The following is a 23927-nucleotide window of genomic DNA, read 5'->3' on the forward strand; positions in this document are numbered from 1 at the left end:
ATAGGAGTCTTCTCATCGTAACATAATCAAGGAATAAGAGCAAAATGTAGCCCTTTAGGCCTTACGTTTATTTTCTCTATTCCGTTTTGTCTTTAATTCTTTACGTATTACCTTTTATTTCATGTACCAAAGCTATAGGCTAACACTAGTTTTGGATCGTGTGAATTTCAATTTTATTTTATTTTATTTTATTCTCTTATCGTTTTGTCTCTCACTATGATTATTTTGCTGTAGTGCTCAATCTCTTGCCAATATATGATGGTAAGTATATATGTACTACATAATACAGTAAGGAGTTGATTAGACCTTTTATTGTGTAGAATGGGTGTTTGTTCTCTTCTAATTTTGTGGCTGGTAAAAAAAAAAAAAAAAATCAGTTGAAAGAAAAAGAATAGGTGTTCGTTCTCTGCATTTAAGGCCCATAATTGACCTCATTTATGGCTCATAGTTGACTTTTATTTCATCTCGTAGTTGACTCTCATTTAAAGCTCATAGTTGGCCTCATTTTTCACCATTTTGTTGGCCTTCATTTTGGTATATTGTTATTTAATTAGGCATATCTCCGGTCACTGTTGCCGACCGCCTCCAGTCATCACCACCAGTGAGACTTTGGTTCAACCCTTTCTATTCATTATTTCGGTGAAATTCTAAATTAACAAGAGAAGTATTTTAATTTTTGTTGTTTTGATCTATTTTGTTGGCAAGTCCCTTCCGTCTTGCATCCATATCTTTGTGTGTTTTACTTAGAGAGAGAGAGAGAGAGAGGTGCTCAACAAACATCAATATTATATTATAAATCAACTCTACCTAGAGAGAGTTACATAGGCAACCTTTTATTCTATTATCATTACGATGGAATGAGGCTAACATGGCTAAAAGATGAAGGTCATAACAGTTCCATAAGTTTCTTAGTTGTTGTTCTATTAGAGCGTTTTCTGAAGATATTCAATAATCTTCGGCTCAAGTTGAAAGGCCTTGGCGAGAACATCAGGATTGATAGGAGGATTGGATCCGAAAACAGCGTCTGCTATCCTCATAACACTTGGATTTTGGCTGCTTAGACTAGCAAAGGCTACAGCATTGGTGTGCCCCACGTTGAACTGGAAGTGAATGAGACCAAATGGAAACACAAACACATCTCCCTTGTTTAGAACTTTGGAGAAAAGACGGTTTTCCGGGTCGGATGTGACAAAACCAACGTACAGAGTACCCTCCATGACTATTAGAATCTCAGAGGCACGAGGGTGAGTGTGGGGAGGGTTTACGCCATATGGTGCATAGTCAATGCGAACTATGGATAACCCTAAAGTGTTGAGGCCTGGAATCAGGTCCACAGTCACAAGAGTAACATTCGACCCAAGTGGATTGGTCGTATTTCTAGGAATCTGAAGCCCTTGGAAGAAGAAATCATCGGCATTGGCAACCGTAAAATTCTTGCAGAATTTTCCATTCACAAACACTGCAAGAAAGAAATCTTTGTCAGTACTAAAAGAAAAAGAAAAGTGACACATTCATAATAACAGTTTGTAAGATGCCATACAACTAACAATCTTGCTTCTAAGCAGAATGTAATGAGCTTTAATACTTAACATGATCAGAACCATTATATATATATATATATATATATATATATATATATATATATATATATATATATATATATATATATACATGCAGAAGCTTGATAAATAAATAAGTAAAAACTATATATGTATATATATACCAGCAGACTTGGGATCATCAATTGCTACACAAATGTCTTGAAGAGGGCTGGGATCATAGGCAGAGACAAGGGAGGATGTGAGTGACAAGAGAGCCACAATTGCAAGGAAATGGACTCCTTTCATCATATCTTAGCAAGCTCTATATTCTCTAATATCTTGGTTTGGTGATGGGTGATATATCTTATATGGGAAACATGTCTATTTATAGAGAACCGATACGGAAATTGTGATTGTCTCTGCCATACACTACAAAAAACCAATTTTTTTATGACAGGAGATTTCTGACGTGTTCTAGTGTCCGACACGTCAGAAAAATTTTCTGACGGGTCCGTTCTGACGCATGTCGATCCTCAGAAACATAGATGTCAGGAAAAAATATTTTCTGACGTGTGAGTGGATACCACGTCAGAAAATTCTGACGTTTTATCCACCGACACGTCAGAAAATATTTCTGACGTGTCATTTCTGCAACGTCAGAAAAATTCTGACGTTGCAAAAATGACACGTCAGAAATATTCTGACGTGTGAACGTCAGAAATTTTCACTACGTTGTAGTTTGCACACGTTAGCAGATTTCTGACGTGGCAGAAATGCCACGTCAGAAAACTCCTGACGTGGCATAAAACACCACGTCAGAAAATTTCTGACGTGGTGTTTTATGCCACGTCAGGAGTTTTCTGACGTGGTGTTTCTGCCACGTCAGAAATTTTCTGACGTGGTAGAAACACCACGTCAGAAAATTTCTGACGTGGTGTTTTACGCCACGTCAGGAAATTAGGTGCATTTTTTTTTTTTTTTTTCTCGATTAACGTTGGAATTCTGCTTTGCACGATTTTTTCCCCTGTTTCCAATTTCCATACTTTTTTCCCTGTTTCCAATTCTCCAGGAAATCTGGCAATTTCCTGTACACTTTTAATTGGCAATTTCCAATATCTTCCCTGAATTCAATTTATTTCAGTTTATACAATTCAATCCAATGTTTGGTTTACACTCCTGTACACAGAGAATTCAATTTCCTGTACACTCCTGTATTGAATTGGCAATCCAATGTTTGGTTTACAATTTGTACAGAATAAACCAATTTTTTCATGTCATCTTTCCTAAGCATCCTATGGACAAAAAACAAATGGCATGATAAAACCATTCTAACATACGAAAGGATGTGTATGTCCAAAAATTCAGTTACATATAATACAATTCGACATTCATATCTATCAACAAAAGAAATAAATAGAGACAAGCATTAAATAACTGGTAGGTCATTGAGTCAATTCAACAATTATATTATGATATATGTCAAACCAAAATCGAAAACAAAATCAAACCAAACTAATACGTCCTATGTCCAACCATACTTGGCAACAACATCCATGAGCTCCTGATGTATACACACGTCAGAAATCTACAAGCTTCTTCACAATCTGCGGTAAGAAATAAATTCAAAGATCATAAAACTCTACAAATAGAAAGAACTACTCTACTCTATCATGTGTAAGACAATACTGAATAAAGTATAAACTTTCCTCCATGGCCTAGCAAACATATTTTTAATAAATCAGATTCGAGAATGTATAACTTCAATCCACCTATATATTTTTTGACCACTTAATTATAAAGCAACAGTGAGGAACTCATAATTTAGACAACACATACAAATCATTGAAGTAAACAATAACGTTCGATCGGAATCATAAAATACAGGAAATACATACGTAAGCGGTTGACAAACCCGAAAACCCTTAGTCTAACCAAAACTAGCAGTTTACCATGAACTAACTATTAAACCTCAAACTTGACATAGTTACAAGAGACCCAACCTAATATATTAAACCTCAAACGAAGTATTGACTAAACATCCATTTAATGCAACTTACTATTTATCATATGCATATAATTATATCGATTACAAACATGCAGTCAATACGTCAATCATATACAAACAAACAATAACTATTGTTTGAAATATAGTTTTGTTTGACACAACTAAACAATAACAAAAATTCTGAATAAGTTTACCAACTACGAACTCACATACAAGGCTCAATCTAGGTCGATAGCTTCCTCATTCGACGTGTTCTCCGCAATACCTGGAGATGATAATACAATCAATCAAGAAGCAATAAGTATCTTTCTTATCAATAAGCAATAAGTACACTTATAAATCATCATCAATGCAATATCTATATATATATCTTCCGACTGGAAAGTAAGATCCTTCTAAAATTACTATTTATCATATGCATATAATTATATCGATTACAAACATGCAGTCAATACGTCAATCATATACAAACAAACAATAACTATTGTTTGAAATATAGTTTTGTTTGACACAACTAAACAATAACAAAATATATAATATGTTTACCAACTACGAACTCACATACAAGGCTCAATCTAGGTCGATAGCTTCCTCATTCGACAACTTCTCCGCAATACCTGGAGATGATAATACAATCAATCAAGAAGCAATAAGTGCCTTTCTTATCAATAAGCAATAAGTACACTTATAAATCATCATCAATGCAATATCTATTAGGATCTATTAGGATTGGCTCCTAATTTCTAATTTCTCTATTTAGTCCATACATGTATACATACATGTGTGCTCGTGGACACATGGATGCTTGACTAAGATATCTCATGCATAGTTGATACGTTGATTAAACCATTTGACCATGTAGTGATAATGCTCCAATATTGATACGTTGATTAAACCATTTTGACCATGTAGTGATAATGGTCCATTAATGGAAAAAGATGTCATGAGTTTTCGTAGGTTGTTATTTTTTTCAATTAGGTAGATAACCGTGGCATATTCTTGCAATTGATGGCAATCGTGAAGTCGAGAGCTTTGGCTTTTGAGCTTAAACTAATAACTCTTTCTAAGTCCTATTTGTGGTCCATCTTTTGAAATAAAAATCTAAAGTCACTGATTTAAGCTAAGATGTATAGTTTCCTCAACAACAAAAAAAGGCACTAATTGATAGATCCTCAATTAGGTTGTCACAAGAATTACTATCACCGTCAATGGAATATTGATCTTCATGAGATATATTACTCATAGACCCCCTTAAAAGTAATTTTTAATACTGTTTTTGGAAAATTATGAATTCTTGAAAGCTTATCCTTATGATATATATTTATTTCTACCTTATGTCAATTTGTCAATTTTATGAACATGTAAATGAAATTTGTCAAATTGTCAATTTGTCAATTTGTCAATTTCATTTATAGTGAAATTTGTCAATTTGTCAAATTTCATTTAGGTTACATGTTCATTTAAAATTGACAAATTGACAAATTCTTAAAATTGACAAATCTAGTTATCTAAATATATATCATTACTGCTTTGGCACGTCATGTTCATTTAGGCCTCAGCTTATCCTTATGAATTGATCTCATAGCTATAGGTTTATCTCCTTTCCTTGCATCTTTCTTTTATAAAATTAATGCTGGGAATTTATGGGCAGCATATATACGGCCATATATATATATATATATATAGCAGGGTAAGCTACTAATTAACGACAGATAGAGTAAGCTATATATATTCAAAAACCAAATTCATATTTATGGAGTGAAGCTAGCATTATATTAATCCTCATGTAAATATATATATATATCATTACTGCTTTGGATTAGACAATCAAATTCAAAATATTAGACTAAATTAGCACAAACATCAGTACCCAACCTAGCATGCAAACACCAAATCCAAACCAAACAAATAAATAAGTACAAGGATGCATGTACATATATATATATATATATATATATATGTATATATATATACCTGTGAGGAGCTCTTGTAGGAGCTAAAAATGGAGGTAGCTAGAGAGGACAACGGGCGGCCGGTTCAGCTGCGGGCGCGCGGAGTAACAGTGTTATCGTGACAGAGAAACTGATCCTTGATCAAGAAACACTTTGGGCAGAAGAAAAAAAAGGAAGACTTTGGGCAGAAGAAAAAAAAAAATCCTCAGGTTCAGCAATGGCGCTCGGAAGAAAGAAAGAAAAACAGAGGACAATGTGTTTTTTTGAGAGAACAGAGAGACACGTACGTGTACAATGGCATCCGGAAGTGCCTGCCTCCAGCTGGCCAGCTGGGGGAAAAGAAAAAAAAAAAAAAAAAAAAAAATTTTTCAAAACTCGCGCGCCAGACCTCTTAATTAAGAGGCATGGCGCGCTGGCCGGAGGGATGGGACGCATGGCCCCTCAGGAATGATATAATATATATATTATATATATATATAATTATACCTACCTATAATTATATAACTAGGTCTAATTATACCTAGCTATAATATATAATCTGAAACTTCAAAATATCTGACAATTCTAATTATAATTTTATATATAATTATGATATTTATATATATCATTTGGATAATAATATATCATTTTATACATAATTATAATTATATATATCATATTAATATTATATATATACTCTGATTTAATTATATATATATATATATAGACTCTGACGTGGCACATTGCCACGTCAGAAAAGTCCTGACGTGGCACATTGCCACGTCAGAAAAATTCTGACGTGGCAATGTGCCACGTCAGAATTTTTCTGACGTGGCAATCTACAACGCCAGAAAATTCTGGCGAGTCAGAATTTTCCTGACGTGGCAATGTGCCACGTCAGGAAAATTCTGACGTGGCGGAACTTACCACGTCAGTAATTATATCAATTTTTTTTTTAAGAGAAATGAAATTTTGTCCCGACGTTCATGTTTTTTAAACGTCAGCTTTTTTCTGACGTGTGAATAGTAACACGTCAGAATTTTCTGACGTGTTACTATTCACACGTCAGAAAAAATTCTCCTGACGTTTTATATTGTAAACGTCAGGAAATTGCCGAGGTGGCAAAAAAAATTTACTGTAGCACACGTCAGAAAATGCCCTTTTTCTTGTAGTGATACCAAGTCTTCAGACGTCAATCGAATTCATGTGATAAGCACGAAGTTTTTCAACAACTACTGCAGGCTTTTAACCTACATTGGTTTATTGTTCTCAAATTGATTACTTCTTACACTTCAACGCCGTATGATAATTGTAATGGTTCTTTGGTCAATTGGCAACCGAAGCACTAAAGATGTCAAATGAGACGGCTTTGTTTATGAAACCTTAATTCATCAAAAAATATATAATAAAAAAGAATAGGTATAATAAAATAAGGGAAGAAGAAAGAAAAAAATATTCCCATTCCCAATCTAATTCGATTGCTGGGAAGCATGCATGCACAAAAGCAGTTTACCACTTGATCATTCTTACCACTGGTTGGTATATGGTAGATTTAGTGTATTACGATGTAATACTCGGCCTCCCAATTGAAGAAAGAAAATGTATTTGAAAACCATATAATTCTTTTTTTTTCTTTTTCTTTTATAATAATTAAAAGAAAAGGTTCTTATGGACATCAATTAAGAACAGGAGCTAGATTATAAAAAAAAAAAAAGAACAGGAGCTAGATAATTGAAAGAGTCCCTTGTCCAAGCATTAGGATAAGTAGCTTATAACCCGCGTAATGTGCAAGATTCTTCATTACAATTTAATTATAAAATTTTAAAAATATTATAATCGTACTTTTCATAAGTATTATAAAATTTACTTTTTATAAGGAAAACTTGAATTTTGCTTAATCAAAACATTAATATAAAATTAGAAAGAATCTCTTGATATTGTTGGGGTAATACTTACTAGATATCAATGCAAATAAAACTCAAAATCATGAACATTAATCAAAAAAGTACTTTGGTTGTAGAAAAAAATATGCATGAGATTTGTTGTTATAGTTTAATTTCAAATTTTAAACACATCTCTATCGAACTTTTCATTATAGATTGTAAAAAAAAAAAACAATCACGCCCATTTAAATAAAAAGACATACTAAAGATTATACACCAATATATTACTCAACATAATGACACACAATCATAAACTAAACATTGTATAAATGCATAAGTCACATAAAATTTGTCTATATATTATAAGGCCTTTAACTTTAATTAGTTTAATCCATACAAATTAAAACATGTTAAAATCTTTGTTCCCATATGTATAGTTTAAAATGAAAAATATAAAGAAAAACAATAACGAAAAGAAAACTTGGATTTTGATTATCAAAGCATTAATAGAAAGTTAGTAAGAATCATTAATATTATTAGTGTTATACTTATTATATTTCATACAAATTATAAAACCCATATAATTATGAACCTTAAAAAAAAGTATATAGCAAAATAATTACAAATCTTTCGGTCAACAATGCAATCAAATAATCATCCCATATTATATTCAATCTTAATTATCTCTTAGGTGTTTTGAAGTTCCTTTTTTGGTATAATAATCAAATAAATTTTTGCCTTTTTTTGCTTTCAAAAGCATAAAAAATAAAAATAAAAAAATAAAAAATAAAAAAAAAATAAAATTCTCTAAAAAAATATCTGAAATTCCGGGTAAATCATTCAAATAAATAAAAAATCTCATAGGCGAAATGGCCTCGGACAAATATCAAATAAGAAGCATGTTATATCGAACAGTTAACGATTTTATAAACTAACGGACACTAAGCAAAAGTAAGCCCCAGGATGACGGTTGTGATTTTACACTTTGGTTTGGACATCGAATATATAATTGCTCGTAAGATGCTAACCTTATATGGGAGGCCGAGTATTACATCGTAATACACTAAATCTACCATATACCAACAAGTGGTAAGAATGATCAAGTGGTAAACTGCTTTTGTGCATGCATGCTTCCCAGCAATCGAATTAGAATGGGAATGGGAATATTTTTTTCTTTCTTCTTCCCTTATTTTATTATACCTATTCTTTTTTATTATATATTTTTTGATGAATTAAGGTTTCATAAACAAACCCGTCTCATTTGACATCTTTAGTGCTTCGGTTGCCAATTGACCAAAGAACCATTACAATTATCATATGGCGTTGAAGTGTAAGAAGTAATCAATTTGAGAACAATAAACCAATGTAGGTTAAAAGCCTGCAGTAGTTGTTGAAAAACTTCGTGCTTATCACATGAATTCGATTGACGTCTGAAGACTTGGTATGGCAGAGACAATCACAATTTCCGTATCGGTTCTCTATAAATAGACATGTTTCCCATATAAGATATATCACCCATCACCAAACCAAGATATTAGAGAATATAGAGCTTGCTAAGATATGATGAAAGGAGTCCATTTCCTTGCAATTGTGGCTCTCTTGTCACTCACATCCTCCCTTGTCTCTGCCTATGATCCCAGCCCTCTTCAAGACATTTGTGTAGCAATGGATGATCCCAAGTCTGCTGGTATATATATACATATATAGTTTTTACTTATTTATTTATCAAGCTTCTGCATATATATATATATATATATATATATATATATATATATATATATATATATATATAATGGTTCTGATCATGTTAAGTATTAAAGCTCATTACATTCTGCTTAGAAGCAAGATTGTTAGTTGTATGGCATCTTACAAACTGTTATTATGAATGTGTCACTTTTCTTTTTCTTTTAGTACTGACAAAGATTTCTTTCTTGCAGTGTTTGTGAATGGAAAATTCTGCAAGAATTTTACGGTTGCCAATGCCGATGATTTCTTCTTCCAAGGGCTTCAGATTCCTAGAAATACGACCAATCCACTTGGGTCGAATGTTACTCTTGTGACTGTGGACCTGATTCCAGGCCTCAACACTTTAGGGTTATCCATAGTTCGCATTGACTATGCACCATATGGCGTAAACCCTCCCCACACTCACCCTCGTGCCTCTGAGATTCTAATAGTCATGGAGGGTACTCTGTACGTTGGTTTTGTCACATCCGACCCGGAAAATCGTCTTTTCTCCAAAGTTCTAAACAAGGGAGATGTGTTTGTGTTTCCATTTGGTCTCATTCACTTCCAGTTCAACGTGGGGCACACCAATGCTGTAGCCTTTGCTTTTCTAAGCAGCCAAAATCCAAGTGTTATGAGGATAGCAGACGCTGTTTTCGGATCCAATCCTCCTATCAACCCTGATGTTCTCGCCAAGACCTTCCAACTTGAGCCGAAGATTATTGAATATCTTCAGAAAACGCTCTAATAGAACAACAACTAAGAAACTTATGGAACTGTTATGACCTTCATCTTTTAGCCATGTTAGCCTCATTCTATCGTAATGATAATAGAATAAAAGGTTGCCAATGTAACTCTCTCTAGGTGGAGTTGAGGTATAATATAATATTGATGTTTGTTGAGCTCCTCTCTCTCTCTCTCTCTCTCTCTAAGTAAAACACAGAAAGATATGGATGCAAGACAGAAGGGACTTGCCAACAAAATAGATCAAAACAACAAAAATTAAAATACTTCTCTTGTTAATTTAGAGTTTCACCGAAATAACGAATAGAAAGGGTTTTACCAAAGTCTCACTGGTGGTGATGACTGGAGGCGGTTGGCAACGGTGACGGGAGATATGCCTAATTAAATACCAATATACCAAAATGAAGGCCAACAAAATGGTGAAAAATGAGGCCAACTATGAGCTTTAAATGGGAGTCAACTACGAGATGAAATAAAAGTCAACTATGAGCCATAAATGAGGTCAATTATGGGCCTTAAATGTAGAGAACGAACACCCGTTCTTTTTCTTTCAACTGATTTTTTTTTCTTCTTACCAGCCACAAAATTAGAAGAGAACAAACACCCATTCTACACAATAAAAGGTCTAACCAAGACCACCCATCAGCGCGCACCCACACGCAGCGGGTGAGGTTGCCATCGAATTTCGCGTCACTGAGTGGAGTGGCAACGAATCGAGAAATTCATCGGCGATGTCGACCATCCGGTGTCCGTCGTGCCAACGCGATCTCCCACCCGATTGAGAACCTTCTGGGTCCCAAAACACGCGGTTCTGTTGCGCGATGGTGGAGCTCGCATGTTGTCCGTGCTTTCGGAAATGGGTGCCCTCGCAGAACACCGCCAAGCCGTATTGCGAGATATCTCATTGGCGGCCGCCGCCGGGACGGGAAGGGCGCCGATCGTGGTAGCCTTTGAACACTTGACGGTCGTTTCTGAGGAGGTTGATGATGATGATGATGATGATGATGAGTCCGAGGAGGTTATGGATATACTTTTGAGGGAGTCTATGGCGGTCGATGTGGGCAGACCCATCCAGGCCGCTCGATCTGCAATCGAGCGATTGGAGAAGGTAACCTTTGAAGATGGGTTGGGGTGGATCGGAGAGTGCATAATTTGCACGGAGGAATTTGAGGGTGGGCTGGAGCTCACTCGGCTGCCGTGCTCCGAGGTTGCATTGTCAAGTGGCTGAAGATGAGTCGCCTGTGTCCCCTCTGCCGCTACCCATTGCCCCCTGTCCATTGAGATGGGCAAGGATTTTAATTTCTTATTTGGGGTTTCATTTTCAATTTACATTTTATACGAATTATGACTTATTATTCAATTTTTGGCTTCTTCATGTTGGATTCCAAATTACTGGAGCAACCTAATAAAATTGTACAGTTCTCCAAAAAATTCAAGTTTAGTGTTTGTTGTTATATGGATATATAACATCTGCTTTATGTATTTTTGTTTGGTGAGGACCTACAATAGTTGCTTTCCAAAATTTTAGTGGTTTTTTTTTTTTAATTGAATAGGGAAAAAGGGTTAAAGGGGAGAATGTTTTCTATTCTTGATTAGGATGGAAGAGACAATGTGATATCTTTTGGGAATGCTTCTAAAAATAAGATGGGAAGCGGCTCACTTAGTAAGAGCATGTGCACGGAAATTTGTATTAAGAGACACTTTTAAAACATTTTAACTTTGAAAGGAAGACAAACCTAATATAATATCAAAAATGATATTAGAAAAATTCCAAGAGGGAAAAAGAGTATTGATTGCCAAAATCACAAGAAGTGCATCACCCTCCAAAAAAAGAGAATTGAAGGCCGAGGATAAAGACAACTGAGATGCAAGATGATAGAGATTAGATTTGTATTTCATTCCAATTCATTAAGATTATATTATTTAAAATTGGAACTAGATTAGAATTATGATTAATTAGAGTTCTTATCAGTTTATCATTCTATTGTACTCTATTTAAAGAGCATATTGTCATTGATCGAGAAGAGTGAAGAATTATTAAGCGAAAGCTTGTTTATGGTTTGTTTCCAACTCTAATTGGATTTAATTGTGGTCTCTCCTACCCGAAAGGAGTTCAATATTTCTATTCATTGTTGTGGGTTTCCATCACAACAATAGCGGCTAAAGCTTCACCAATAAGAGTGTCTGTGACAAGCAGCTTCTGAGTGGCTGCCAAAATAATATTTGATCATCAATGAGAGTATTGACTTTAAAAAACTAAACTCAAGTCGTAAGGGTCTTAGTCTTGGTGGCATTCTATGGGGTCTAAAGTTCGAATCACCTTGGGTGCAAACAATTTCTTGGAGCCAGCCTGTTGACGAAGCCGAAATATTATTTGATTCGTGTGGAGAGAACACTTTACATGAGTCCGAAGTTTACCCAAGAAAATGGGGTATATGAAGTGACCCTACCTTGAAGGAGTTCCTTGTCATATATCTATATATATATATATATATATATATATATATATATATATATATAGTATTGAGTTTAGAACCCCTGTACATGGGATAACTCTCCCAGAATTAGGGTATTAGAGTAAGGCATCATTGGGATTTGAATGTGGCAAAACAAGCTGAAAACAGAAAAGAACAAAAATTCAAGTTTTTGTGTTTGCTATAATTTACTGTCGAGTCTTAGGGAAAACTACACTTTACCCCTCCAAAGTTTGGGACGATTTTCAATTCAACCTCTAATATTTTAATTTTTGCAATACATCACCCCAAACTTCCAAATTTTTGCAATTCAACTAATTTTATCCTAAAATTTCCATATTGCCCCTAATTTTTTTATAAAAATTCGGGGTGGCCACCCCTTTGGCCATCTCACCATTTTTAAACCCCAATTTTTATTTTTATTTTTGTTAAAAAAAAAAAATTAGGGGCAATTTAGTTATTTTGGGATAAAATTGGTCGAATTGCAAAAATTTAGAAGTTTGAGGAGAAGGGGGGGTGCATTGCAAAAATTGAAACATTAGAGGTCGAATTAAAAATCGCCCTAAACTTGGGGGAGTAAAGTGTATTTTCCCCCCGAGTCTTATTAATGATTGTCTTTGAATAATACCATGTACTTTATGTATCTTTGTTTGGTGAGGACATACTAATGTCTTGAGTAAGCTGCAGTACACAACAGTTGCTGTCCAAAATTTTAGTAGTTTTTTTTGACATATCCGCATAGGAGTGGGGAAGGTGATTCGAACTAATGACCTTTATTTCATTAGGCGTGGTCCTAGCCGACTGAGCTACCTCTTGAAGACTATGAATTTAGCTGGAGCATGTGAACAATTTTGGGCTGCATCTTGAATTGGGATTAGTATATATATCCCTATCTAGTAATGTCATACTCTGTAATTTAGTTGTTCAAAGCAAATTATTTGGGAATTTTGGTTGCCCATCTTACAATTTATACCTAATTGTCTCCAACATTATTCTTCTTGCTCTCTAGCTTCTGTTTGGCTTTCATGCTGATCTCTCTTGCTGTTTCTCATTTTCTGTGGAAAGGTGAAGGTGACCTTAATCAGAATTACCAAGCCATGAACTCAATGTTTACTTTTGAGATATGGGGTGGTGAATTTATAGGTGTTGAATCCAATTATATTATATCTTCATATCTTTCAGAGTAAAATTCTCTTAGTATGGTTCTATAGTCATTACTCATATCCTTTGGAAAATCATCCAACATGCCTAGCCTTGTTAATGATTGGTGTTAATATTTTGATCATATTTCTTTTATAGGGAAAAATATAAAATGGCCCCTCAAATAACCAATCAGTCGCAAGTTGGCCTCCCAATGTTGAAAATGTAATAAAGTAGTCCCATAAAGTTTCAAAAAATGTCAAATTGGCCACTCAGTTAGTCAGTACTGTCAAATTAGATGAAAAATGCAATACAACGTTGTTTTTTGAGGTTAAGTTACTAAAATGCCTTTTTGAAAAAAAAGAAAAATCAATTAAAAAAAGGCTCCCCAAAATGATGTCGTTTGGCTTGAAAAAAAAAATTAAAAAAGCCTGGGGGTGGCCGGCAAGCCACCCCCTAAACCACCCCTTCTAAATTTGTTTTTTAATTAATTTTTTTCTCAACCCAAACAATGTCGTTTTGGGGGACTTTTTTTAAATTGATTTTTTTCTTCTGAAAAAGGCTTTTTAGTAACTTAACCTCAAAAAACGATGTCATATTGCATTTTTCATCTAATTTGACGGTGCTGACTAACGGAGTGGCCAATTTGACATTTTTTGGAACTTCATGGGGCTACTTTATTACATTTTAAACATTGGGGGGCCAACTTGCAACTAGCTGGTAGTTTGGGGAGCCATATTTTTTCCTCTTTTATTTCATCTTACAAATTAACTATTAGATTTGTAGCCTTATGTGGATCCCATATAAGTCAATTGTAGACGCCACAAATCTAATGGTTGATCTATTGAATTTATAGGAGAATATGGGTCAAATATGAAGAACGTATTAACCTATAACATTTCTCCATAAATAATGTAAATATAATTGAAATTGCATCTTGTTTTGAAAGCGGCTGCTGACAAGACACCCATAATGTTAATTACATGGCTAAATCGTGAAGTTTTCTCTGATTCTTACCAGAATGGAGATTCACTCTGTTGTTGATCAACTATCCCTCAGTAGTTGGATTAGGCCTTGTAGAATTTTGGATTTTTGTTGCTTTCAGATGGGTATTGGAAATTTTTTTTTTAGAAAAAAAAAAAAATGAAGAAGAAGAGAAAGATAGAGAATAAGTTATTTGATTTTGCTTCATCAGGTACTTGTAACAAATGTGCAGCTGGGAGCTGAGCGAGGGATTGCTCTTCTAGTCAATATGTGAATTTCTGCCGAATAACTAGACTGGTTTCTACATTTAGTAGGTCCAACCATATTAACCCCCCCCCCCCTTTTTTTTTTTTTTTTTTTACATGTCCGCACAAAAAGAGAGGAAAAGGGAAGGCGGATTCAACTCCGTTTCATGAGCCATAATCTCCAACAAATTGAGCTACGATTTAGGAACGTCAACCTATGTTTTTGAGTATTATGTATGACTAGAACTTACGATTCCTTTTATAAGAGTATGAATTCGATAAATCCGCCTTAGCTATTTGAATCAATGCTCATTCATTTTTTCTATAGACTATAAAAGAAATTGTGGATTTTCAAATTAGGTAGTTTAAGTCATTTCTTTACATTGAAACGCTTGAAAAATACTATATATTAAAAATGTGGCATGTTATTATTGAGAATTTAGTATATATTGTTATAATGTTCTTACTCTCTATGTTGTAAATAGCAAAAAATTATCTTTTGGTTTCTGAAAATGAAGTGCTGGTACAAAAGTAAAGAATAAAGTCTTTTAGGAAGAAAATTCTTTCTAATTGTCTCAATAACAATGCCACGGTCTTAATAGGTGGCATAATTCAAAACGTTTCGATGTAAAGAAATAGCCTAAATTAAAATAAAATAAAAATCTACCCGTCCTTTTCTCAAATATCTTTTTACATTTATATCACATTATTTTTTATTACTATTAAAACAAAAAATTCATAACAAAACTCTTTACTAAACAGGCTTTCCATAAGGCAATTAGTCATGGTTCCCAAGTCCCATACACCACATAATTATAGACATCAAATAGAGATATATATTTTTAATAAATTCGTAATTGACAATCAGAATTATATATAATTTTTCTAAACAAAATTCCTCATCAATTCATATCAAATCATTCACGGGCAGGCAACTTGAATCGACAGAGCGGGCAAAAATTATTCCTGTGCAGCCAATTCACGATGCAGTTTTGATCAAACAGGTGCATACATGGCATGCGAGCGGCTGCCGCACCACCGATGAGCTCTTCCAAACAGATGCTACACGTCTCCCCCGTTCCTTGTTCAATCTCCACCTTCTCCAACGCTTCAATCGACGACTCACTTGCCGGAACCAACCCACAAACCCGGTCGTCGACGGCCAACCCCAAAACAAAATCGTCATCGACGAACTGTGTCATCTCAGCCGTCACACGCATCCTCAGAACCTTCCGACCCGCGTAGTGTTTCTGTCTCACCATGCCATTCGCGCAACCCAAGATTCTTTGTATCATGAATTCTTGAATCCCCAAGGGAACGCCGACTTCAAAAAGCATGTCGGATACGGTTGACGTGGACGTGGTTTGATGAAGAATAGCGTCGCGCTTCACCTTGAATGTTTTCCGGAATGTCTCGCTCTCGAGGTTATCAAAAAGCCGCAGATCGCAGGAATCGTCTTCAAGCATGGAATGAGGGACGTAAGTATGTGAAGCTTCGATCTCGACGACGAAGTCCACGTCAGAGGAGGCATTGTCGTCGTCGTCTTCGGGCATTACAATATCTAGCGGCAGAGCGCTGCAATAGTTGTCAAACTCCATGTCGGCGGGAAAAGGAATTGAAGAAGCCGATGGAATACTATGAATATATAAATAGGGTTGAATTGTTGAAGAGAAACCGTTGGGCTTAATTAATACTTGGAAGATAAGGAGATCAAAGAGAGGGTCGTAATATTCAAGGAATTTCAAATTGAGTCGGTTGGAGTGGCAGAGCCACTTGAGGCTTTAATTTGGGGATGCCGTGAGCTTTTAATTTTAATTTTAATTTTTTTTTGCTATTTTTCTACCCAAGTTCCACACGGTACTTCCAAAAAAAAGAATTTTTTTTTTTTTTTTTTTTTCCTACTTACGCAAGTTACCACTCGGCACTCTCAAAAAAATTTTAGCGGCACCCCAATATCAATTGTCTGGCTCCGCCACTGAGTCGGTGGGAGAAATATGTTTTATTTATTTATTTTCTTTTCGGCCATAACATATCAAGTAGTGTAACACTACCATTTTTTTATCCTCTTAATTATATATCACTTATTTTTTTATTGATTGTTTTTAGCTTATTTTATAATTGTAATAAAAAGTTTTTAAAAATGATTAGTTATACAAGGAAAGAAATTTATCCTTAATTTTACTTTTTGAAACATGAATGTTCAGTCTAGATAATAAGTTTATGTTATTTCAAAAGTTTCACTCTTTTTCAGTTACACGTTCTATACTCCATTATGCGTGAACATGTACAGGTGGTTCATATCCATCAAAATCCAAGAAAAAAGATTAAAAGTTGTTTAATTAGGGCCCAACTTTAATTTAAGTTGATATGCTGGGAATAACTTTTTTAACAAATGAATGTGATCTCTAGGCGGAAGGCGCCTCCGGCTTGTGTATATAAAATAAATTGCGATGCGGCTATTGATAAGACTATAAAGTTGATGGGTGTGGGTGTTATTGTAAGAGACAGTTTGGATAAGGTCTTTTTTTAAAAAAAAAAAAAAAAACAATTTTGGATAAGGTCTTGGCATTAATTTGTGTGCAGTCTCTTCCATATATCACCGACACAATAACGGCAGAGGCTTATGCAGCTTGGAAGATAGTATTTTTTGGCTGAGATTTAAGCCTACGGAATACTATTTTGGAAGGTGATGCTCTGGAGATTATTCATGTTTTTCAATTGAAAGACCAACTATGGTAGAGAGACGGTACGTTGGTTATAGATGCGAAGATTGTTTTGCACAGTTTCTAATCTTAGGTCATGATGGAGAAAGCAAATATGACGGCACATCCGTTGGCAAAAGGAGCGCTCAAAACATCAACAGAGAAAATTTGAATGGAAGAATACCATGATTTTATTCATGAAGTTGTACAAAAAAAATTTTACAATTTTGCGTTTCATTTTTTTTTTCTTTCTTCTTTCTCATGGATAATATTAGAGATCTCGAATACATCTAATTAGAGCATCATAATGGGCCCTAAATACCACTTTCAATCAAATTTGGGCTAATTTAATTTACAAGAAAAACATGCTCTAACAAATTACTCCCTACTTGCCTTCCTATATTTAGTTTTGTGAGAAGCCTCCCCACATTTGAAGAGCTGAAATTCACTCCCTATTCATTTTTTTTTTAAATGTTATTTCCTCTCACTCTCTCTCCACTTTAATGTAATACACTTCTTTCTTCCAACTCTACATCTTGCTACAATACATTCTAAAACTAATAAAAAAAATATTGAAATAAAGAAGAGAAATATATAAAGAGTTTGTTATTTGGTTACTTTTCAAATTTGAAAAGTAATATCTTTTATTTGAGGAGCTATGCTTACATATCTAATTAGTTTACAAACTATATATACACCTCCGGTTAAAAATTTGAATAGTCAAGATTTAATTTTATACAAACCATGGCGTTTGTTCTGAAAAATCTACACCCAAGATTCAAACTTGAAGAGTTTGGTAAAACACAGCCATGGCTGGCTTACGAAATTACAACCTCCCCAAATCACCCAATTGGTATAATCAGAGTGGTGAAGGAAAGAATATGTCATCATAAGATTTACTTGCATTTAACTCAAGAAAGGAACATTTTCTGAAGAAAATTGCCGGAAAAGAAGAGGCTTCTTAATTACTAGAAAATTTATGAATACAAAACGTAAGACATATCTAAAAGAATCCACAGATATGATCCGTTTGAATCCAGATACAAGGAATATGGGTTGCGTGTTTTGCTTGTATAAGAAGGAATATTTTTCATTAATTTCCGCTGCCTACTAGTCCAAGTCTTTATATTACTTCCATTTGTCAATGCCATCCTATATATTAGACTCCCTCTCACTCATGGCTTTGTTGCCGTAATGTACATGTCATAAGTCCTTCAACATTTTCTAGGGATAAATATAAACTTGGTGTACGTGGTTTTGAATTTGAGAATAACTTCTATAGGGTCTTGGCACAAACTAAGGCATTTGTGCCCTCCAATAAGAAGGCCACACATCAGCGTGAAACACTATAACAAAAATATGGTGTTCCACCTAAACTTTTTCTAGAATACGTAAAACAAAGCACCTTTTAGAATAATCTTTTTATATTTTTTCTCGAAAACCACCCTAGCCACCAATCTGCCGCCGGAGACGACGCTGACCAGAACAGAGAAAGCCGGAGATGACGGATACGCCCCTACAGAAAACGCCAAGTAAGAACCAAGCTCCTCCTCCCTCTCTCCGGTGCCCCTCTCTTGTAGCATGATGCATCTATATTTTCTTGATGTGATCCATGGGATTACTTTATTGTGTGTATGATGTACAAGATCCCAACACGTGGGAGAAAGAAATTATGTCTTCGTACCCCTTTTATGCGAGATACTCTTTTCCCAATATGATAGCATAGATTCCAATATGGTGTTAATTGAGTAATGATATAAGTTGGATTAAAGTCATCTCAAATGTGATATGGCATTTAAAATCACCAACAGATCCAAATTCAATAATGATTATCTCAAATTCAATGGTGATTTTAAATGTCACATCACATTTGGGATGACTCTAAGAAGACTCTAGTCCTACTAATATCATTACTCGTGTGAATTTCCCTGTAAGTTGCACTATTGATCACAAGAGTGTATAGTTTTCATGTGAAAAAGATCTGATCATAATAGTGATTTTGATTTGTTTTCTTTGTAAAGATGATTGTGATCTGATACCCTAATTGCTTTCCATGTAGAGGTTGATTGAGTGGGTTGCACCTATAATTTATATCCCCAACAATTTTGATTTTTGGTTAGACAATCCCCTATAGGACACAAGATATATTTCTAAATGTTGCTAGAAGGTTCAAAAAACTAAGTCTCTCCATGGCCATATTTTTAAGCTCGTTTTTTTTTTTTTTTTTTCTAACTAAAAAGATAGGTGTGGAAGATCAATTGTAGTTATTTTAGCTAGGCATGACATCAAATCTGATATTAAAGAATTTGATTGTATTAATTTCAGAGATTTAATTGTAATCAGATTTTTATGGTAATCAAATTTAATTGATTTGATAGTACATGTCTGCCTCAATTTTCCTAGAAATAGGAGTCTTCTCATCGTAACATAATCAAGGAATAAGAGCAAAATGTAACCCTTTAGGCCTTACGTTTATTTTCTCTATTCCGTTTTGTTTTTAATTCTTTACGTATTACCTTTTATTTCATGTACCAAAGCTATAGGCTAACACTAGTTTTGGATCGTGTGAATTTCAATTTTATTTTATTTTATTTTATTCTCTTATCGTTTTGTCTCTCACTATGATTATTTTGCTGTAGTGCTCAATCTCTTGCCAATATATGATGGTAAGTATATATGTACTACATAATACAGTAAGGAGTTGATTAGACCTTTTATTGTGTAGAATGGGTGTTTGTTCTCTTCTAATTTTGTGGCTGGTAAAAAAAAAAAAAAAAAAATCAGTTGAAAGAAAAAGAATGGGTGTTCGTTCTCTGCATTTAAGGCCCATAATTGACCTCATTTATGGCTCATAGTTGACTTTTATTTCATCTCGTAGTTGACTCTCATTTAAAGCTCATAGTTGGCCTCATTTTTCACCATTTTGTTGGCCTTCTTTTTGGTATATTGTTATTTAATTAGGCATATCTCCAGTCACCGTTGCCGACCGCCTCCAGTCATCACCACCAGTGAGACTTTGGTTCAACCCTTTCTATTCGTTATTTCGGTGAAACTCTAAATTAACAAGAGAAGTATTTTAATTTTTGTTGTTTTGATCTATTTTGTTGGCAAGTCCCTTCCGTCTTGCATCCTTATCTTTCTGTGTTTTACTTAGAGAGAGAGAGAGAGGTGCTCAACAAACATCAATATTATATTATAAATCAACTCCACCTAGAGAGAGTTACATAGGCAACCTTTTATTCTATTATCATTACGATGGAATGAGGCTAACATGGCTAAAAGATGAAGGTCATAACAGTTCCATAAGTTTCTTAGTTGTTGTTCTATTAGAGCGTTTTCTGAAGATATTCAATAATCTTCGGCTCAAGTTGAAAGGCCTTGGCGAGAACATCAGGATTGATAGGAGGATTGGATCCGAAAACAGCATCTGCTATCCTCATAACACTTGGATTTTGGCTGCTTAGACTAGCAAAGGCTACAGCATTGGTGTGCCCCACGTTGAACTGGAAGTGAATGAGACCAAATGGAAACACAAACACATCTCCCTTGTTTAGAACTTTGGAGAAAAGACGGTTTTCCGGGTCGGATGTGACAAAACCAACGTACAGAGTACCCTCCATGACTATTAGAATCTCAGAGGCACGAGGGTGAGTGTGAGGAGGGTTTACGCCATATGGTGCATAGTCAATGCGAACTATGGATAACCCTAAAGTGTTGAGGCCTGGAATCAGGTCCACAGTCACAAGAGTAACATTCGACCCAAGTGGATTGGTCGTATTTCTAGGAATCTGAAGCCCTTGGAAGAAGAAATCATCGGCATTGGCAACCGTAAAATTCTTGCAGAATTTTCCATTCACAAACACTGTAAGAAAGAAATCTTTGTCAGTACTAAAAGAAAAAGAAAAGCGACACATTCATAATAACAGTTTGTAAGATGCCATACAACTAACAATCTTGCTTCTAAGCAGAATGTAATGAGCTTTAATACTTAACATGATCAGAACCATTATATACATATATATATATATATATATATATATATGCAGAAGCTTGATAAATAAATAAGTAAAAACTATATATGTATATATATACCAGCAGACTTGGGATCATCAATTGCTACACAAATGTCTTGAAGAGGGCTGGGATCATAGGCAGAGACAAGGGAGGATGTGAGTGACAAGAGAGCCACAATTGCAAGGAAATGGACTCCTTTCATCATATCTTAGCAAGCTCTATATTCTCTAATATCTTGGTTTGGTGATGGGTGATATATCTTATATGGGAAACATGTCTATTTATAGAGAACCGATACGGAAATTGTGATTGTCTCTGCCATACCAAGTCTTCAGACGTCAATCGAATTCATGTGATAAGCACGAAGTTTTTCAACAACTACTTCAGGCTTTTAACCTACATTGGTTTATTGTTCTCAAATTGATTACTTCTTACACTTCAACGCCGTATGATAATTGTAATGGTTCTTTGGTCAATTGGCAACCGAAGCACTAAAGATGTCAAATGAGACGGCTTTGTTTATGAAACCTTAATTCATCAAAAAATATATAATAAAAAAGAATAGGTATAATAAAATAAGGGAAGAAGAAAGAAAAAAATATTCCCATTCCCATTCTAATTCGATTGCTGGGAAGCATGCATGCACAAAAGCAGTTTACCACTTGATCATTCTTACCACTTGTTGGTAATTTGGTATATGGTAGATTTAGTGTATTACGATGTAATACTCGGCCTCCCAATTGAAGAAAGAAAATGTATTTGAAAACCATATAATTCTTTTTTTTTTTTTTTTTCTTTTATAATAATTAAAAGAAAAGGTTCTTATGGACATCAATTAAGAACAGGAGCTAGATAATTGAAAGAGTCCCTTGTCCAAGCATTAGGATAAGTAGCTTATAACCCGCGTAATGTGCAAGATTCTTCATTACCATTTAATTATAAAATTTTAAAAATATTATAATCGTACTTTTCATAAGTATTATAAAATTTACTTTTTATAAGGAAAACTTGAATTTTGCTTAATCAAAACATTAATATAAAATTAGGAAGATTCTCTTGATATTGTTGGTGTAATACTTACTAGATTTCAATGCAAATAAAACTCAAAATCATGAACATTAATCAAAAAAGTACTTTGGTTGTAGAAAAAAATATGCATGAGATTTGTTGTTATAGTTTAATTTCAAATTTTAAACACATCTCTATCGAACTTTTCATTATAGATTGTAAAAAAAAAAAAACAATCACGCCCATTTAAATAAAAAGACATACTAAAGATTATACACCAATATATTACTCAACATAATGACACACAATCATAAACTAAACATTGTATAAATGCATAAGTCACATAAAATTTGTCTATATATTATAAGGCCTTTAACTTTAATTAGTTTAATCCATACAAATTAAAACATGTTAAAATCTTTGTTCCCATATGTATAGTTTAAAATGAAAAATATAAAGAAAACAATAACGAAAAGAAAACTTGGATTTTGATTATCAAAGCATTAATAGAAAGTTAGTAAGAATCATTAATATTATTAGTGTTATACTTATTATATTTCATACAAATTATAAAACCCATATAATTATGAACCTTAAAAAAAAGTATATAGCAAAATAATTACAAATCTTTCGGTCAACAATGCAATCAAATAATCATCCCATATTATATTCAATCTTAATTATCTCTTAGGTGTTTTAAAGTTCCTTTTTTGGTATAATAATCAAATAAATTTTTGCCTTTTTTTGCTTTCAAAAGCATAAAAAATAAAAATAAAAAAATAAAAAAATAAAAAAAAATTCTCTAAAAAAATATCTGAAATTCCGGGTAAATCATTCAAATAAATAAAAAATCTCATAGGCGAAATGGCCTCGGACAAATATCAAATAAGAAGCATGTTATATCGAACAGTTAACGATTTTATAAACTAATGGACACTAAGCAAAAGTAAGCCCCAAGATGACGGTTGTGATTTTACACTTTGGTTTGGACATCGAATATATAATTGCTCGTAAGATGCTAACCTTATATGGGAGGCCGAGTATTACATCGTAATACACTAAATCTACCATATACCAACAAGTGGTAAGAATGATCAAGTGGTAAACTGCTTTTGTGCATGCATGCTTCCCAGCAATCGAATTAGACTGGGAATGGGAATATTTTTTTCTTTCTTCTTCCCTTATTTTATTATACCTATTCTTTTTTATTATATATTTTTTGATGAATTAAGGTTTCATAAACAAAGCCGTCTCATTTGACATCTTTAGTGCTTCGGTTGCCAATTGACCAAAGAACCATTACAATTATCATACGGCGTTGAAGTGTAAGAAGAAATCAATTTGAGAACAATAAACCAATGTAGGTTAAAAGCCTGCAGTAGTTGTACGTTGAAAAACTTCGTGCTTATCACATTAATTCCATTGACGTCTGAAGACTTGGTATGGCAGAGACAATCACAATTTCCGTATCGGTTCTCTATAAATAGACATGTTTCCCATATAAGATATATCACCCATCACCAAACCAAGA

The 23927-nt window shown here is 34.1% G+C and overlaps 3 protein-coding genes, 1 long non-coding RNA gene and 2 pseudogenes across 6 annotated transcripts; 2 read left to right on the forward strand and 4 right to left on the reverse strand.

Annotated features, from left to right (window-relative positions):
- Positions 1-837: 837 nt before the first annotated feature.
- Positions 838-1878, reverse strand: LOC148589786 (germin-like protein subfamily 1 member 13). Its single transcript, XM_088512293.1, has 2 exons — positions 1724-1878; positions 838-1459 (listed from the first exon to the last, which is right to left on the reverse strand). The coding sequence occupies exons 1-2, from the start codon at positions 1848-1850 to the stop codon at positions 924-926; spliced, it is 663 nt and encodes a 220-aa protein (XP_088368419.1). The 5' UTR covers positions 1851-1878; the 3' UTR covers positions 838-923.
- A 1108-nt stretch (positions 1879-2986) lies between these two features.
- On the reverse strand, positions 2987-4166 carry LOC132162611 (uncharacterized). 2 transcript variants are annotated; one of them, XR_009438233.2, is made up of 3 exons: positions 4093-4166; positions 3760-3811; positions 2987-3145 (listed from the first exon to the last, which is right to left on the reverse strand). It is a non-coding gene; the product is annotated as an uncharacterized LOC132162611 (long non-coding RNA). The 2 variants fall into 2 exon arrangements; XR_009438232.2 differs by having other exon boundaries at positions 3756-3811.
- A 4726-nt stretch (positions 4167-8892) lies between these two features.
- On the forward strand, positions 8893-9833 carry LOC132172566 (germin-like protein subfamily 1 member 11 pseudogene; annotated as a pseudogene). The gene is made up of 2 exons (XR_015911805.1): positions 8893-9047; positions 9298-9833. The product of XR_015911805.1 is annotated as a germin-like protein subfamily 1 member 11 pseudogene (transcript).
- A 492-nt stretch (positions 9834-10325) lies between these two features.
- LOC132172547 (uncharacterized) lies at positions 10326-11110 on the forward strand (annotated as a pseudogene).
- A 4479-nt stretch (positions 11111-15589) lies between these two features.
- LOC132169689 (uncharacterized) lies at positions 15590-16270 on the reverse strand. Its single transcript, XM_059580683.2, has one exon. The coding sequence runs from the start codon at positions 16268-16270 to the stop codon at positions 15590-15592; it is 681 nt and encodes a 226-aa protein (XP_059436666.2).
- Positions 16271-20609: 4339 nt separating this feature from the next.
- LOC132172653 (germin-like protein subfamily 1 member 13) lies at positions 20610-21621 on the reverse strand. The gene is made up of 2 exons (XM_059584186.2): positions 21467-21621; positions 20610-21236 (listed from the first exon to the last, which is right to left on the reverse strand). Exons 1-2 carry the CDS (start codon positions 21591-21593, stop codon positions 20701-20703), a joined length of 663 nt encoding a protein of 220 aa, XP_059440169.2. The 5' UTR covers positions 21594-21621; the 3' UTR covers positions 20610-20700.
- Between the last annotated feature and the right edge of the window lie 2306 nt (positions 21622-23927).

Source organism: Corylus avellana, chromosome 1, assembly GCF_965113065.1.
Source record: "Corylus avellana chromosome 1, dhCorAvel1.hap1.2, whole genome shotgun sequence".
Taxonomy (NCBI): Eukaryota; Viridiplantae; Streptophyta; class Magnoliopsida; order Fagales; family Betulaceae; genus Corylus; species Corylus avellana.